The 15597-nt window shown below is 41.1% G+C and overlaps 1 protein-coding gene across 1 annotated transcript; it reads right to left on the bottom strand.

Annotated features, from left to right (window-relative positions):
• Positions 1 to 12750: 12750 nt before the first annotated feature.
• Positions 12751 to 15333, bottom strand: dbx1a (developing brain homeobox 1a). Its single transcript, XM_034159458.1, has 4 exons — positions 14868 to 15333; positions 14687 to 14788; positions 13189 to 13391; positions 12751 to 13088 (listed from the first exon to the last, which is right to left on the bottom strand). Exons 1-4 carry the CDS (start codon positions 15307 to 15309, stop codon positions 12780 to 12782), a joined length of 1056 nt encoding a protein of 351 aa, XP_034015349.1. The 5' UTR covers positions 15310 to 15333; the 3' UTR covers positions 12751 to 12779.
• Between the last annotated feature and the right edge of the window lie 264 nt (positions 15334 to 15597).

The raw sequence follows: 15597 nt of genomic DNA, 5'->3' as shown, positions 1-15597 counted from the left end.
AGTGGTGAATGATCTGCTTGCAATGGATTCGGACACCACTACGGTTCTGGTGCTGTTAGATCTCAGTGCTGCATTTGATACCGTGGATCATCATATTCTACTTGATAGGCTGGAAAATCATTTTGGGATTACTGGGAGTGCCCTTGCATGGCTGACGTCATACCTGACCAGTTGTTCTCATTGTGTTTTGTACAGTAACACTACCTCTTAGTGAGATGAAAATTGGGGTTCCACAGGGGTACGTCTTAGGTCCTCTGTTTTTCTTCCTTTATATAGCACCCCTTGGGCACATATTGCGACGTTTTGGGATTACCTTTCACTGCTATGCAGATGATACTCAGTTATACATGCCGATAACTGCTGGTAATCTCATCCACATAAAATCCTTAGAAGATTGCCTTGCATCAGGGAGAAGCTGGATGTCTAGCAACTTCCTACTTTTAAACTCTGATAAGACTGAAATGATGGTTCTTGGTCCAGTGAGACATTGGCATCAATTTGACCAGTTAAGGCTTAGCCTAGGCTCATGTGTCATACATCACACTGACAAAGTGAGGAACTTTGGAGTAATTTTTGATCCTATGTTGTCCTTTGACCTCCACATTAAAGATATTATCAGGACTGCTTTCTTCCACCTGTGAAATATAGTTAAGATTCGTTACATCCTGTCTATGGCTGATGCTGAGACCCTGATTCATGTGTTTGTCTCTTCTAAATTGGACTACTGCAATGTTCTACTTACTGGTTTACCACAGTCTTGTGTCACACTTTATCATTTACCTCATTTTGACACTTTTGACATAAATCTAACCCCGGACATATGAGTCTGTTTTCTGGAGGCTCTCCTGCTGTGGTGTTTTTCTTTTTTTTTTTTTAAAGCACAAACAAACTCTGATTCCTCTATCGTTTTTCAGCGTGGATACTGTTGACCAGTCTTTCCATTTATTACAACACTCAATGAATGTTTAGCCTTCTTTGCTATGTACATTTTTCTATGTAAGATAACTTTGTATATACTTGATAATCTGGCAGCATTTTGACTGACTTTTTCTAGCTCATTTGTTACGGTACTTGAAAAGGAGTATTTTGTGTACAGTCTCTTTACATCACAGCAGATTGATGCTGTTTGTCATCTCTGGTCTGTCCAGGACTCACAGAATTTAATCTGATATCACTGTACTAGTCTTAAATTATTGTGACAAAATAAAATTAATGATTATTTATGACTGAAGTGGCTCAAACGGCTCTTTATTTCAAAAGAAGTTGATAATGAGGAGTTGTGATTTGAAATCAAGTGGGTTTCAAAGGCATCATATTATATTAATAATTAGATAAGTGTAAGTGTAAAGGCACAATTTGTTTTTGTATGATAATAATTTGAATTGAACTTAAAACTAATTTTTTGTCATTGCACAAATTCTGTATTTTGTTTATCGCTTCATGAAAACTAAAAATACCAGCTGTTTGAAACATTACTGGTGTAAACAAACCTCCAACAGCTTCTAGAAATACAACCTCTTTAGTTTTCATAGTTTGATTGTTCACTGGTGGTTGGCTCTCACTGCGGTATTGTATCACTTCCTGTTCCGGAGCACAGCGGTGTTTTTCTGTATCTGTTAGCTGTTTAATCTGCGCAGTTAGATTGATCGAGTTATCTAGATTACGATTTGTTTCACAGTGTAATCTTTACGTGCCTTAACTAAAGCACTCCTTCTGCTGAATCACCTCTAAATTATTTACACATTATTCACTTTGCGTGTTTTTAGGAATCCGCTAGCTTAGCGTAGCTACTAGCTCTTAGCCGATTTAGCATTTGGCGGCTTCTCCTGTCTCTCCCGCACTTTTCTGCTCTGGGTGTGAAATGTTTAGTTATTCCTCGGCCTCCTTTAGCAGTAACGGTACTTGTAATAAATGTAGCTTATTCGTAGCTTTGGAGGCCAGGCTGGGCGAATTGGAGACTCGGCTCCGCACCGTGGAAAATTCTACAGCTAGCCAGGCCCCTGTAGTCGGTGCGGACCAAGGTAGCTTAGCCGCCGTTAGTTACCCCCTGGCAGATCCCGAGCAGCCGGGAAAGCAGGCTGACTGGGTGACTGTGAGGAGGAAGCGTAGCCCTAAACAGAAGCCCTGTGTACACCGCCAACCCGTTCACATCTCTAACCGTTTTTCCCCACTCGACGACACACCCGCCGAGGATCAAACTCTGGTTATTGGCGACTCTGTTTTGCGAAATGTGAAGTTAGCGACACCAGCAACCATAGTCAATTGTCTTCCGGGGGCCAGAGCAGGCGACATTGAAGGAAATTTGAAACTGCTGGCTAAGGCTAAGCGTAAATTTGGTAAGATTGTAATTCACGTCGGCAGTAATGACACCCGGTTACGCCAATCGGAGGTCACTAAAATTAACATTAAATCGGTGTGTAACTTTGCAAAAACAATGTCGGACTCTGTAGTTTTCTCTGGGCCCCTCCCCAGTCAGACCGGGAGTGACATGTTTAGCCGCATGTTCTCCTTGAATTGCTGGCTGTCTGAGTGGTGTCCAAAAAATGAGGTGGGCTTCATAGATAATTGGCAAAGCTTCTGGGGAAAACCTGGTCTTGTTAGGAGAGACGGCATCCATCCCACTTTGGATGGAGCAGCTCTCATTTCTAGAAATCTGGCCAATTTTCTTAAATCCTCCAAACCGTGACTATCCAGGGTTGGGACCAGGAAGCAGAGTTGTAGTCTTACACACCTCTCTGCAGCTTCTCTCCCCCTGCCATCCCCTCATTACCCCATCCCCGTAGAGACGGTGCCTGCTCCCAGACCACCAACAACCAGCAAAAATCTATTTAAGCATAAAAATTCAAAAAGAAAAAATAATATAGCACCTTCAACTGCACCACAGACTAAAACAGTTAAATGTGGTCTATTAAACATTAGGTCTCTCTCTTCTAAGTCCCTGTTGGTAAATGATATAATAATTGATCAAAATATTGATTTATTCTGCCTTACAGAAACCTGGTTACAGCAGGATGAATATGTTAGTTTAAATGAGCCAACACCCCCGAGTCACACTAACTGTCAGAATGCTCGTAGCACGGGCCGGGGTGGAGGATTAGCAGCAATCTTCCATTCCAGCTTATTAATTAATCAAAAACCCAGACAGAGCTTTAATTCATTTGAAAGCTTGACTCTTAGTCTTGTCCATCCAAATTGGAAGTCCCAAAAACCAGTTTTATTTGTTATTATCTATCGTCCACCTGGTCGTTACTGTGAGTTTCTCTGTGAATTTTCAGACCTTTTGTCTGACTTAGTGCTTAGCTCAGATAAGATAATTATAGTGGGCGATTTTAACATCCACACAGATGCTGAGAATGACAGCCTCAACACTGCATTTAATCTATTATTAGACTCTATTGGCTTTGCTCAAAAAGTAAATGAGTCCACCCACCACTTTAATCATATCTTAGATCTTGTTCTGACTTATGGTATGGAAATAGAAGAATTAACAGTATTCCCTGAAAACTCCCTTCTGTCTGATCATTTCTTAATAACATTTACATTTACTCTGATGGACTACCCAGCAGTGGGGAACAAGTTTCATTACACTAGAAGTCTTTCAGAAAGCGCTGTAACTAGGTTTAAGGATATGATTCCTTCTTTATGTTCTCTAATGCCATATACCAACACAGTGCAGAGTAGCTACCTAAACTCTGTAAGTGAGATAGAGTATCTCGTCAATAGTTTTACATCCTCATTGAAGACAACTTTGGATGCTGTAGCTCCTCTAAAAAAGAGAGCTTTAAATCAGAAGTGCCTGACTCCGTGGTATAACTCACAAACTCGTAGCTTAAAGCAGATAACCCGTAAGTTGGAGAGGAAATTGTGTCTCACTAATTTAGAAGATCTTCACTTAGCCTGGAAAAAGAGTCTGTTGCTCTATAAAAAAGCCCTCCGTAAAGCTAGGACATCTTTCTACTCATCACTAATTGAAGAAAATAAGAACAACCCCAGGTTTCTTTTCAGCACTGTAGCCAGGCTGACAAAGAGTCAGAGCTCTATTGAGCTGAGTATTCCATTAACTTTAACTAGTAATGACTTCATGACTTTCTTTGCTAACAAAATTTTAACTATTAGAGAAAAAATTACTCATAACCATCCCAAAGACGTATCGTTATCTTTGGCTGCTTTCAGTGATGCCGGTATTTGGTTAGACTCTTTCTCTCCGATTGTTCTGTCTGAGTTATTTTCATTAGTTACTTCATCCAAACCATCAACATGTTTATTAGACCCCATTCCTACCAGGCTGCTCAAGGAAGCCCTACCATTATTTAATGCTTCGATCTTAAATATGATCAATCTATCTTTGTTAGTTGGCTATGTACCACAGGCTTTTAAGGTGGCAGTAATTAAACCATTACTTAAAAAGCCATCACTTGACCCAGCTATCTTAGCTAATTATAGGCCAATCTCCAACCTTCCTTTTCTCTCAAAAATTCTTGAAAGGGTAGTTGTAAAACAGCTAACTGATCATCTGCAGAGGAATGGTCTATTTGAAGAGTTTCAGTCAGGTTTTAGAATTCATCATAGTACAGAAACAGCATTAGTGAAGGTTACAAATGATCTTCTTATGGCCTCGGACAGTGGACTCATCTCTGTGCTTGTTCTGTTAGACCTCAGTGCTGCTTTTGATACTGTTGACCATAAAATTTTATTACAGAGATTAGAGCATGCCATAGGTATTAAAGGCACTGCGCTGCGGTGCTTGAATCATATTTGTCTAATAGATTACAATTTGTTCATGTAAATGGGGAATCTTCTTCACAGACTAAAGTTAATTATGGAGTTGCACAAGGTTCTGGGCTAGGACCAATTTTATTCACTTTATACATGCTTCCCTTAGGCAGTATTATTAGACGGTATTGCTTAAATTTTCATTGTTACGCAGATGATACCCAGCTTTATCTATCCATGAAGCCAGAGGACACACACCAATTAGCTAAACTGCAGGATTGTCTTACAGACATAAAGACATGGATGACCTCTAATTTCCTGCTTTTAAACTCAGATAAAACTGAAGTTATTGTACTTGGCCCCACAAATCTTAGAAACATGGTGTCTAACCAGATCCTTACTGTGGATGGCATTACCCTGACCTCTAGTAATACTGTGAGAAATCTTGGAGTCATTTTTGATCAGGATATGTCATTCAAAGCGCATATTAAACAAATATGTAGGACTGCTTTTTTGCATTTACGCAATATCTCTAAAATCAGAAAGGTCTTGTCTCAGAGTGATGCTGAAAAACTAATTCATGCATTTATTTCCTCTAGGCTGGACTATTGTAATTCATTATTATCAGGTTGTCCTAAAAGTTCCCTAAAAAGCCTTCAGTTAATTCAAAATGCTGCAGCTAGAGTACTGACGGGGACTAGAAGGAGAGAGCATATCTCACCCATATTGGCCTCTCTTCATTGGCTTCCTGTTAATTCTAGAATAGAATTTAAAATTCTTCTTCTTACTTATAAGGTTTTGAATAATCAGGTCCCATCTTATCTTAGGGACCTCGTAGTACCATATCATCCCAATAGAGCGCTTCGCTCTCAGACTGCAGGCTTACTTGTAGTTCCTAGGGTTTGTAAGAGTAGAATGGGAGGCAGAGCCTTCAGCTTTCAGGCTCCTCTCCTATGGAACCAGCTCCCAATTCAGATCAGGGAGACAGACACCCTCTCTACTTTTAAGATTAGGCTTAAAACTTTCCTTTTTGCTAAAGCTTATAGTTAGGGCTGGATCAGGTGACCCTGAACCATCCCTTAGTTATGCTGCTATAGACGTAGACTGCTGGGGGGTTCCCATGATGCACTGTTTCTTTCTCTTTTTGCTCTGTATGCACCACTCTGCATTTAATCATTAGTGATCGATCTCTGCTCCCCTCCACAGCATGTCTTTTTCCTGGTTCTCTCCCTCAGCCCCAACCAGTCCCAGCAGAAGACTGCCCCTCCCTGAGCCTGGTTCTGCTGGAGGTTTCTTCCTGTTAAAAGGGAGCTTTTCCATCCCACTGTAGCCAAGTGCTTGCTCACAGGGGGTCGTTTTGACCATTGGGGTTTTACATAATTATTGTATGGCCTTGCCTTACAATATAAAGCGCCTTGGGGCAACTGTTTGTTGTGATTTGGCGCTATATAAAAAAATTGATTGATTGATTGATTGATTAATCAAAGGTTCTTCCAATTATTTCCAGATACTGAACTGGTTCTGGTCCAGTTTTGTACTTTACATCTGCCAAAGAGGTATCTTTTCATGTGTTTGTCTTTTTGCAGAATAACTCAAGAAGTGATGAACAGATTTCAATGAAGCATGGTGAGCACATAGATACAACGAGGAAAATAAGTATTTGAACACCCTGCGATTTTGCAAGATCTCCCACTTAGAAATCATGGAAGGGTCTGAAATGTTCATCTTAGGTGCATGTCCACTGTGAGAGACATAATCTAAAAAAAAAAAAAAAAAAATCCAGAAATCACAATGTATGATTTTTTTAATAATTTATTTGTATGTTACTGCTGAAAATAAGTATTTCAACACCTGTGAAAATCAATGTTAATATTTGGTACAGTACCCTTTGTTTGTAATTACAGAGGTCAAACATTTCCTGTAGTTTTTCACCAGGCTTGCACACACTGCAGCATGGATTTTGGTCCACTCCTCCATACAGATCTTCTCTAGATCAGCCAGGTTACTGGGCTGCCGCTGAGAAACACAGAGGTTGAGCTCCCTCCAAAGATTTTCTATTGGGTTTAGGTCTGGAGACTGGCTAGGCCACTCCAGAACCTTGATATGCTTCTTACGGAGCCACTCCTTGGTTATCCTGGCTGTGTGCTTCGGGTCATTGTCATGTTGGAAGACCCATCCACGACCCATCTTCAATGCTCTAACTGAGGGAAGGAGGTTGTTCCCCAGAATCTCGCAATACATAACCCCGGTCATCCTCTACTTAATACAGTGCAGTCGTCCTGTCCCATGTGCATATAAACAGCACCAATGATGCTTCCACCCCCATGCTTCACAGTAGGGACAGTGTTTTTGGGATGGTACTCAGCATTCTTCTTCCTCCAAACATGGCGAGTGGAATTAAGACCAAAAAGTTCTATTTTGGTCTCATCTGATCACATAACTTTCTCCCATGACTCCTCTGGATCATCCATGTGGTCATGGGCAAACTTAAGACGGGCCTGGACGTGTGCTGATTTAAGCGGGGGAACCTTCCATGCCATGCATGATTTTAACCCATGACATCTTAGTGTATTACCCACAGTAACCTTGGAAACAGTGGTGCCAGCTCTCTTCAGGTCATTGACCAGCTCCTCCCATGCAGTTCTGCGCTGATTCCTCACCTTTCTTAGGATCATTGATACGCCACACACGAGGTGCGATCTTGCATGGAGCCCCAGTCTGAGAGAGATTGACAGTCATGAAAATTCAGTAAGGTATATCTTATATATTATATTCCAGTTCTAAGGTGGAACTATGCCAGTATACAAAGGTATACTCAACAAAAATATAAACGCAACACTTTTGGTTTTGCTCCCATTTTGTATGAGATGAACTCAAAGATCTAAAACTTTTTCCACATACACAATATCACCATTTCCCTCAAATATTGTTCACAAACCAGTCTAAATCTGTGATAGTGAGCACTTCTCCTTTGCTGAGATAATCCATCCCACCTCACAGGTGTGCCATACCACCATGACACCTCTGTTGAAAGCCTTAAGGACAAGTTGGAACATGTCCTGCCTGTTAAACAATTTCTCATATACTCACTCCACTGAAAGCCATCAAAAGCCGCCTGGATTTTACAAATGGTTATCAACATGGAGGTGTTTTTCCTGTGCCGCCGCACCGCGTCGGCTGCGTCCCGACGCGCGGATCCGTCCGCACGTCTTTCATTAAAAAAATCTCCTTTAACAGTGGAATATCCGGATAAAATGCTGAAACCGACTTCTTCTGAAACTTCTCTGTTCTCTCACGACGTCCTGGATCAATAGAGCCTGAAATGTGGAGGTTTTCAGCTTGAACAGGGTGACGACGGCGGCTGAGAGCGCTGTGCGACGTCTCGCACCGTGAAAAGTCCTTAAAGCGACAGAATCACCTCAAAATCTCTCATCAGCTGTTAAAATTTTCACTGACAACCAGCTTAATTTTTCGAACCGTGTCCACTTCGATGTGTCTCACAGGTTTAGAAAATATTTTGATCAAACAACGCGCCAGTCTCTCAGCAACTTCTCAGACAAAGGAATTCCGACGAGGGGCTGGACGACTCCTCCCACAAGGAGTGCTCACAGGCGAATGACGTCACCGACAGGCGTGGAAAAACTCACGCGTGCGCACGAGGGTTCAAGCATGTCTGACGTAAAAACATATGAATGAAATCCATATAGTTTTTGAAAAAAATAAAAAGGACCGTTACTTTATTGACAGCCCTCGTGTATATATATATATATATATATATATATATATATATATATATATATATATATATATATATATATATATATATATATATATAGTAGTGTTCAGAATAATACTAGTGCTATGTGACTAAAAAGATTAATCCAGGTTTTGAGTATATTTCTTATTGTTACATGGGAAACAAGGTACCAGTAGATTCAGTAGATTCTCACAAATCCAACAAGACCAAGCATTCATGATATGCACACTCTTAAGACTATGAAATTGGGCTATTAGTAAAAAAAATGTAGAAAAGGGGGTGTTCACAATAATAGTAGTGTGGCATTCAGTCAGTGAGTTCGTCAATTTTGTGGAACAAACAGGTGTGAATCAGGTGTCCCCTATTTAAGGATGAAGCCAGCACCTGTTGAACATGCTTTTCTCTTTGAAAGCCTGAGGAAAATGAGACGTTCAGGACATTGTTCAGAAGAACAGCGTAGTTTGATTAAAAAGTTGATTGGAGAGGGGAAAACTTATACGCAGGTGCAAAGAATTATAGGCTGTTCATCTACAATGATCTCCAAAGCTTTAAAATGGACAAAAAAAAAACAGACGGATGGAAGAAAATGGAAAACAACCATCAAAATGGATAGAAGAATAACCAGAATGGCAAAGGCTCACCCACTGATCAGCTCCAGGATGATCAAAGACAGTCTGGAGTTACCTGTAAGTGCTGTGACAGTTAGAAGATGCCTGTGTGAAGCTAATTTATTTGCAAGAATCCCCCGCAAAGTCCCTCTGTTAAATAAAAGACATGTGCAGAAGAGGTTACATTTTGCCAAAGAACACATCAACTGGCCTAAAGAGAAATGGAGGAATATTTTGTGGACTGATGAGAGTAAAGTTGTTCTTTTTGGGTCCAAGGGCCGCAGACAGTTTGTGAGACAACCCCCAAACTCTGAATTCAAGCCACAGTTCACAGTGAAGACAGTGAAGCATGGTGGTGCAAGCATCATGATATGGGCATGTTTCTCCTACTATGGTGTTGGGCCTATATATCGCATACCAGGTATCATGGATCAGTTTGGATATGTCAAAATACTTGAAGAGGTCATGTTGCCTTATGCTGAAGAGGACATGCCCTTGAAATGGGTGTTTCAACAAGACAATGACCCCAAGCACACTGGTAAATGAGCAAAATCTTGGTTTCAAACCAACAAAATGAATGGCAGATGCGAAGAAATCATGAAAAACTGTGGTTATACAACTAAATACTAGTTTAGTGATTCACAGGATTGCTAAAAAAGCAATTTGAACATAACAGTTTTGAGTTTGTAGCCTCAACAGCAGATGCTACTATTATTGTGAACACCCCCTTTTCTACTTATTTTTTTACTAATAGCCCAATTTCCTAGCCTTAAGAGTGTGCATATCATGAATGCTTGGTCTTGTTGGATTTGTGAGAATCTACTGAATCTACTGGTACCTTGTTTCCCATGTAACAATAAGAAATATACTCAAAACCTGGATTAATCTTTTTAGTCACATAGCACTACTATTATTCTGAACACTACTATATATATATATATATATATATATATATATATATATATATATATATATATATATATATATATATATATATATATATATATATATATAAGGTGAATGAGGGTGAGGCAGGTTATTAGATAATTAATAGCTAATAGGCTAAGCTATAATTGTAGCAGTATAACTATATAAACAAAGGCTCAGATATAATATGTTATAGGTTTTATCTATTTACCCTATTTGTTAGGTTATGGTTAGCTAATGTAGGTAGAAGAAATTCCATCTTCTACATGTTTTTAATGGGAACCCCAAACTTAGATATTATTTCTTGATGTCTATTAAAAAATCTTTTGAACTGAAGAACCAATTTGTTATACAGAAACCCTTGTTTAACTAATCTACTCGTAAGTTTATGGTGTCTAGTGGAAAAGCTTTGGTAATTATCACAGATGTGACCAGTTCTGACTAATTGAGAGGTGTAAATACCGTCTGTAGGTTTACTCTGTATGTTACTACTCATACAAGAAATTTACAATATGAAAGTTAAAATCATCCTGTTTGTCAAAAACGGCTGTTCTAAACTGTCTATCTATAATGCTCAACTCTATATCTAAGTATGAGAGTTTTTTTTATTGTTTTCTGTAGTCTTTTTTAGTTTTAATTCTGATGGATAAATATTTTTAATTTCATTCTCAAAATTAGGGTTATTTAAAGTAAGTAGGTCATCAATGTAACGGAAGGTATTATTAAAGGTTTTTGCTGACTTGCTGTAAGTTTTAAGTTTATCTTTCATAAATTTATATTCATAATAAAAAAGGAAAAGGTTAGCTAAAAGTGGAGCACAATCTATTCCCATAGGTATCCCTATTGTTTGTTTGAAAATTCTGTTGCCAACCTCTATATAGATATTGTCTACAGGGAATTCTATATGCTCAATCATATTTTCCTCAGTTATATTATGATACCGTGTTGATGTAGTGTTAGACCAATATGTTGTGCTATCATTTCTGATAACGATGTATTTAGAACCTCTAATTCTAAAAGCTTCCCTGACTAGTTCACTGATACTATATATAAGTTGGTCCTGTCGGATGTTAGGATGCAAGGTTGAAAAATCAAAACTATCAAAATGTGTAGCTACTTTAGTTTTGTTTAACTTTTTTAGTTTATTTAAAACCTCTGTAGCATTATCGATAATCCAAAAACAATTAACTCCAGTGTTATAAGCTATGCCTTCGCAGTATTGTTTGAAATGTTTTGTAACTAATTTAAGGCTAGAGGTTAGTAGTTGGGATAATGGTTTAGTAGTACATGCATTAGAGACCACTATAAATCTACTACCTATTGGATTTTTTATGCATTTTTGTAAGCCAGTAGAAGGATGGTAATTGTTTCATATCGTTAGTAATTTTAATGTTATATTTAGTCAGAAATTTTTGGTGTTTTGTAAAAATATCTTAAGTGTGACTATTATAAGACATATATGTTTTGGGGTTAGTCCCATCACTAGTGTTGAGTTCCTTTAAAACTACATCTAAAGTAATATTTTTTGCAAACTATTAGGATATTGTTGCTGGCTTTATCTGCTGATACTGAAAGAAAACGTCTTTGAAAGTTATTTCGGTATTCTAGGCAAACCTTGTCTGACAGTACATGTTTTTTATATGGATTTTTCCTTTTTTCCTTAGTCTATCTATCTTAATTTGAACTGTTTCTAATACTCGACCTTCCCATTCATCCAATGTTCTAGTATCTACTTTTTCTTTTTTAGTCCAACATTATTTGGAATCCATAATGGCTTTTTTAACTACGTATTATGAGGTTTGTGTCCCAGTTAATATTATTTTGTTCTCTGCTCCCTTGCTAAGTAATTTTCTAAGCTTACTGTTCTCAGTTATTCTAAGATTACCGGTTATTATATGTTCTGTTGGCTCATATTTCAAATTAGATGAGTCACAATCACAGCTAAGGTTTGTAGTAACTAATTCTTTTTTTTATTTCTTGTATTTAAAATGGCATAAACAAATTAAAATGTGTGAAATTCCAAGTGTGAGGGCACAGTATCCTAAACTTATGATGAGTGCAAAATGAGTGTGGCATTATTACTGTTTTGTTTAAGAATGTTTAATTTTCACTGTTGCTGCACTTTGTGTCAAATCATAGTCATATAGTTTATCATATTGATATGAAAATTCAGTAAGGTATATCTTCTATTATACATTCCAGCACACCCCTCCCCCCAGAAGCTTAAAGGTTTTTGCCATGCTAATGCTCCCCTGAACCTAAATGACATGGTGAGATGCTGACGAGCTCATTCATGTCTGCCACATATGTATATTACTCTTGTACACTTTAGTTTTTTTGTTTTTTTTTAACATGTCTGTCCAGTTGTGTCACTTTCCGTCTCACATCAGGTTTTTGTTTAAAATTTTATTCCATGAATATTTTACATTTTTTAATTAATCCACCGGCCTAAACGCTGATGTTGATCCAAATCTTCACATATTGATAACACAGTTATGGTGGAAACAGTTTACATGTTTTTTATTTGGCATTGTACAAAGTGTGGAATAAACATATATACAACATATTTATTAAACAAATTCGTATAAATTATTAACGAAATAGCTACAATTTTCAATAAACACCTCTATTTAAAAGTCAAAGTAAATCAATTTTCTTGGCATAAAATTTCCATACAAATTTGTACAGAATACTGTACAGGTCGACAAAGCTGTGCAAAAACAGCAAACAGTGAGTGAGGAGGGGCGGCTCCGCGCGCGTCACGTGACTCTTAATTAGGACACCGTGATTTCTTCGTCGTCTGACTCTGAGAAGTCCGAGTTCTTACTGGACAGGGACGGAGAGGACGCGCCTCCGCAGCTCGGCGCCCTCACTCTCTCCCTGCTGAAGGCCACCTCCTCCTCCAACATCTCCTCCTCCTCTTCCTCCTCCTCGGCGGAGGACTTCTTGCCCACGTCGCTCAGGTCCGGATGCGGGTTGGTTTTGGTGGGCAGCGTCTGCTCGCGGCATCCGCCGGACGACAGCAGCTCCCGTTCTTTAGAGTTCCTCCACTTCATCCGGCGGTTCTGGAACCAGATTTTCACCTGGAGAGAGAGAGAGAGAGATAAGACGCGCGTCAGACACCAAACTGACGCGTCTTTGCGCACGGCACGCGCTGAGCGCTTTTACGCGCAGAACTCTCACCTGTGAGTCTTTTAGGCCCAGTTTTGACGCCAGTTTCTTCCTGTCGGGTTTGCTGATGTATTTCTGCTTCTGGAACATTTTCTCCAAAGCTTTGCGCTGCACGTCGGAGAACACCGCCCTGCGCAGCATCCCTCTGCGGGGCTTCCCACGCGCGGCCAGAGGCCACGAAAATGTACCCGGGATTGGAACAACGGAGGAAGACGCTGCAGAGAAAATAAATCGAGAAACAGTCAGCGTGGTCCTGCTTCCCACGAGCACCTGAAAAGAAATGATGAACGTGATTTTCCAATTTTAGGGGAACAGGTCCTTTAAAATACCACGTCATAAAGTGAATCCTGCTCTGGTTTATTATTGGGTGTTTTCCTCTAAAGCCGCGCAGTGCGTCTCCGTTCCAAGTGAAATGGCACGAGGTGACTAATTAGCACATTGGCCGGTCCCCAAACGCATTGGTATGGTAAAGAGGCAGCGTATCCTTTAAGGAACCCTGTGAGGGCGGATAGAGGAGTTAATAAACCGTGAACGGTAATTGTGTAGTAATGAACTAACGCAGAAAAGACTCAGGACAGGCGGCGAAGGCCATATATTACTGCAACAAAAGGAGATTTACACTTTCAAACTAAACACAACCGCATACCAGAATACTGATGGGGGGAGGAGGGGAAGATCCCTCAAATCATTTTCATTAAATGAACACGAAAAGCTTTTCAGTGCACAGGAGTTGTTTTGTTGAGGCTTTCAGCTGAGCGCATGAAAAGACTCCGTCTCCTTTCCAAGAGACTTTTTTGAACTTTTTTTTTTTTAACACAATGTTCTTCTGCTTTTCTCTCGCGAGTGGACCTGACAGCGCAGCCAGCACACCTCCCGGGGGTCAGTTTGACTTTTCAAACGTCACTGATCAGGGTTTTTCACTGCTCGGAGATGAGCGCGCAGCGGCAGGACGTGCGGAACAACGTCGCACTATGTGGTCTTGTGAGAATATTGAAAACTCTCAATGGCACCTAATAGGGAAATTAGTGCATGACTGGTTCACGCCTTCGGCCCGCCTGGTAAAAGTCACTCTCCAGGGTGTGTGGGTGGTGGGTGCTGACAAAATTGGTCACGGTGCCGGGAGGCTTTGTTGGACGTCATAGCGGCCCGGTGGCCCCCCGGGCGCTGTGGGAAAACGCGGGGCGGAGAAATGCCAGAACGCCCCCCAGTGGGAAGCAAGGGGGGAGTAGGACTCGCCACCCCGCCTCAAATTTAGAGCGTGACGATTTGGGATAATTGGTTAATTAGGGGGTGCGTGGGTGAGACTGAGCAGAGGCCAGAGCCAGGGCTCCATTAATAAGACAGTGATTTCTTTCTTTTCCGGCTGCTTGCTCCTGTTTCAGTTCAATATATATTTAGTTTGGGGGGGGGGGGGGGGGGGCATTTAAATATAATTAGTTGACACGGTTCGAAAGGTGAAAGAAAGGAGGAGGGGTCGTGCGTAAAAGTTGTGCGTAAAAGTAGTGCCTACCTGGTAAATAGGGTGTCCTGAATATGGGGTGGAAGGTTCCGTCCAAACAGGGCACAGGGAAGGTCTTGGGGTGCAGGCTGTGCACTGCGGGGGGTGAGAGCGCTGTGGAGGGAGAAGATCACATGTTTAAAACCAATCCTGAAAGCAGGAGTCCACAGACCAGCGCGGCGCGTTCACTCACCGCTCTTTGTTGACGGGGCGAGGATGGCGCTCACTCCGAACTTAAGAAAACTCGGGTCTTTGCTGCTCTGCAGCGACGTTTTTGGGGTGCACGATTCGCGTGTCACCGGGGTGGTGACCACCGCCGTGCGCTCTGCGGGCGCGCCGCTGAAGGACGCGGTGGTAGTTGCTGCGGTCATGGAGGCGCTGGCTGCTCCGGTACGATTTACGAAGGCGGCGGGGCGGCTTATCCGCAGCAGATCCTCCACAAGGAAGCTGGAGTAGGTCGGGAAGTTGGAGGGGAGGGTGTGATGCAGCGGCAGAGCGGCGGCGGGCCGATAAAGACCCGGGTACATGGCAGGAGGCGCGATGACGCTTGGGATCATCATGGTCCCAGATTTAAGAGAGTGAAAGTTGAAATTGTCCTCGTGCCAGCTGTGAGAAACTGCGCTGTGACTCCTCATCCTCACTGTGAGGAGTTTTATAGCAGCCTCCCCCCCTCCTCCTGCTTTCAGGGCTCACGGCCTCCACAAAGAGGCGCAACAAAGTCCTCCACATGGGGCGCTTTCATGGCGCGTCTCCGGCCCGCTGATTGGCCCACAGGCGCAATTTATGATTGCATTAGACTTCATAATCGCACAGCGCACACAGAGGCTCACACATCACTTGTGTTTATTCCTCAGTTTCTTTTCACTGACTTTTGTTTGACGGAGGAAGGAGGCCCAATTAAAGAGCAACATTCACTCAGACTG

The sequence above is a fragment of the Thalassophryne amazonica genome, chromosome 2, assembly GCF_902500255.1.
Source record: "Thalassophryne amazonica chromosome 2, fThaAma1.1, whole genome shotgun sequence".
NCBI classification, from domain to species: domain Eukaryota; kingdom Metazoa; phylum Chordata; class Actinopteri; order Batrachoidiformes; family Batrachoididae; genus Thalassophryne; species Thalassophryne amazonica.
The sequence above is the reverse complement of the archived record's forward strand: the minus strand, read 5'-3'. Positions and strand labels throughout refer to the sequence as shown.

What these genes read in the sequence shown, in the direction of transcription:
- dbx1a (XM_034159458.1), bottom strand. Translation starts at nt 15,309, where the DNA reads ATGAGGAGTCACAGCGCAGTTTCTCACAGCTGGCACGAGGACAATTTC. An exon ending in CGCCCCGTCAACAAAGAGCG is followed by an intron (nt 14,789 to 14,867) that starts GTGAGTGAACGC and finishes CTCCCTCCACAG; the next exon opens with CGCTCTCACCCCCCGCAGTG. An exon ending in CAGGACACCCTATTTACCAG is followed by an intron (nt 13,392 to 14,686) that starts GTAGGCACTACT and finishes TTTTCTCTGCAG; the next exon opens with CGTCTTCCTCCGTTGTTCCA.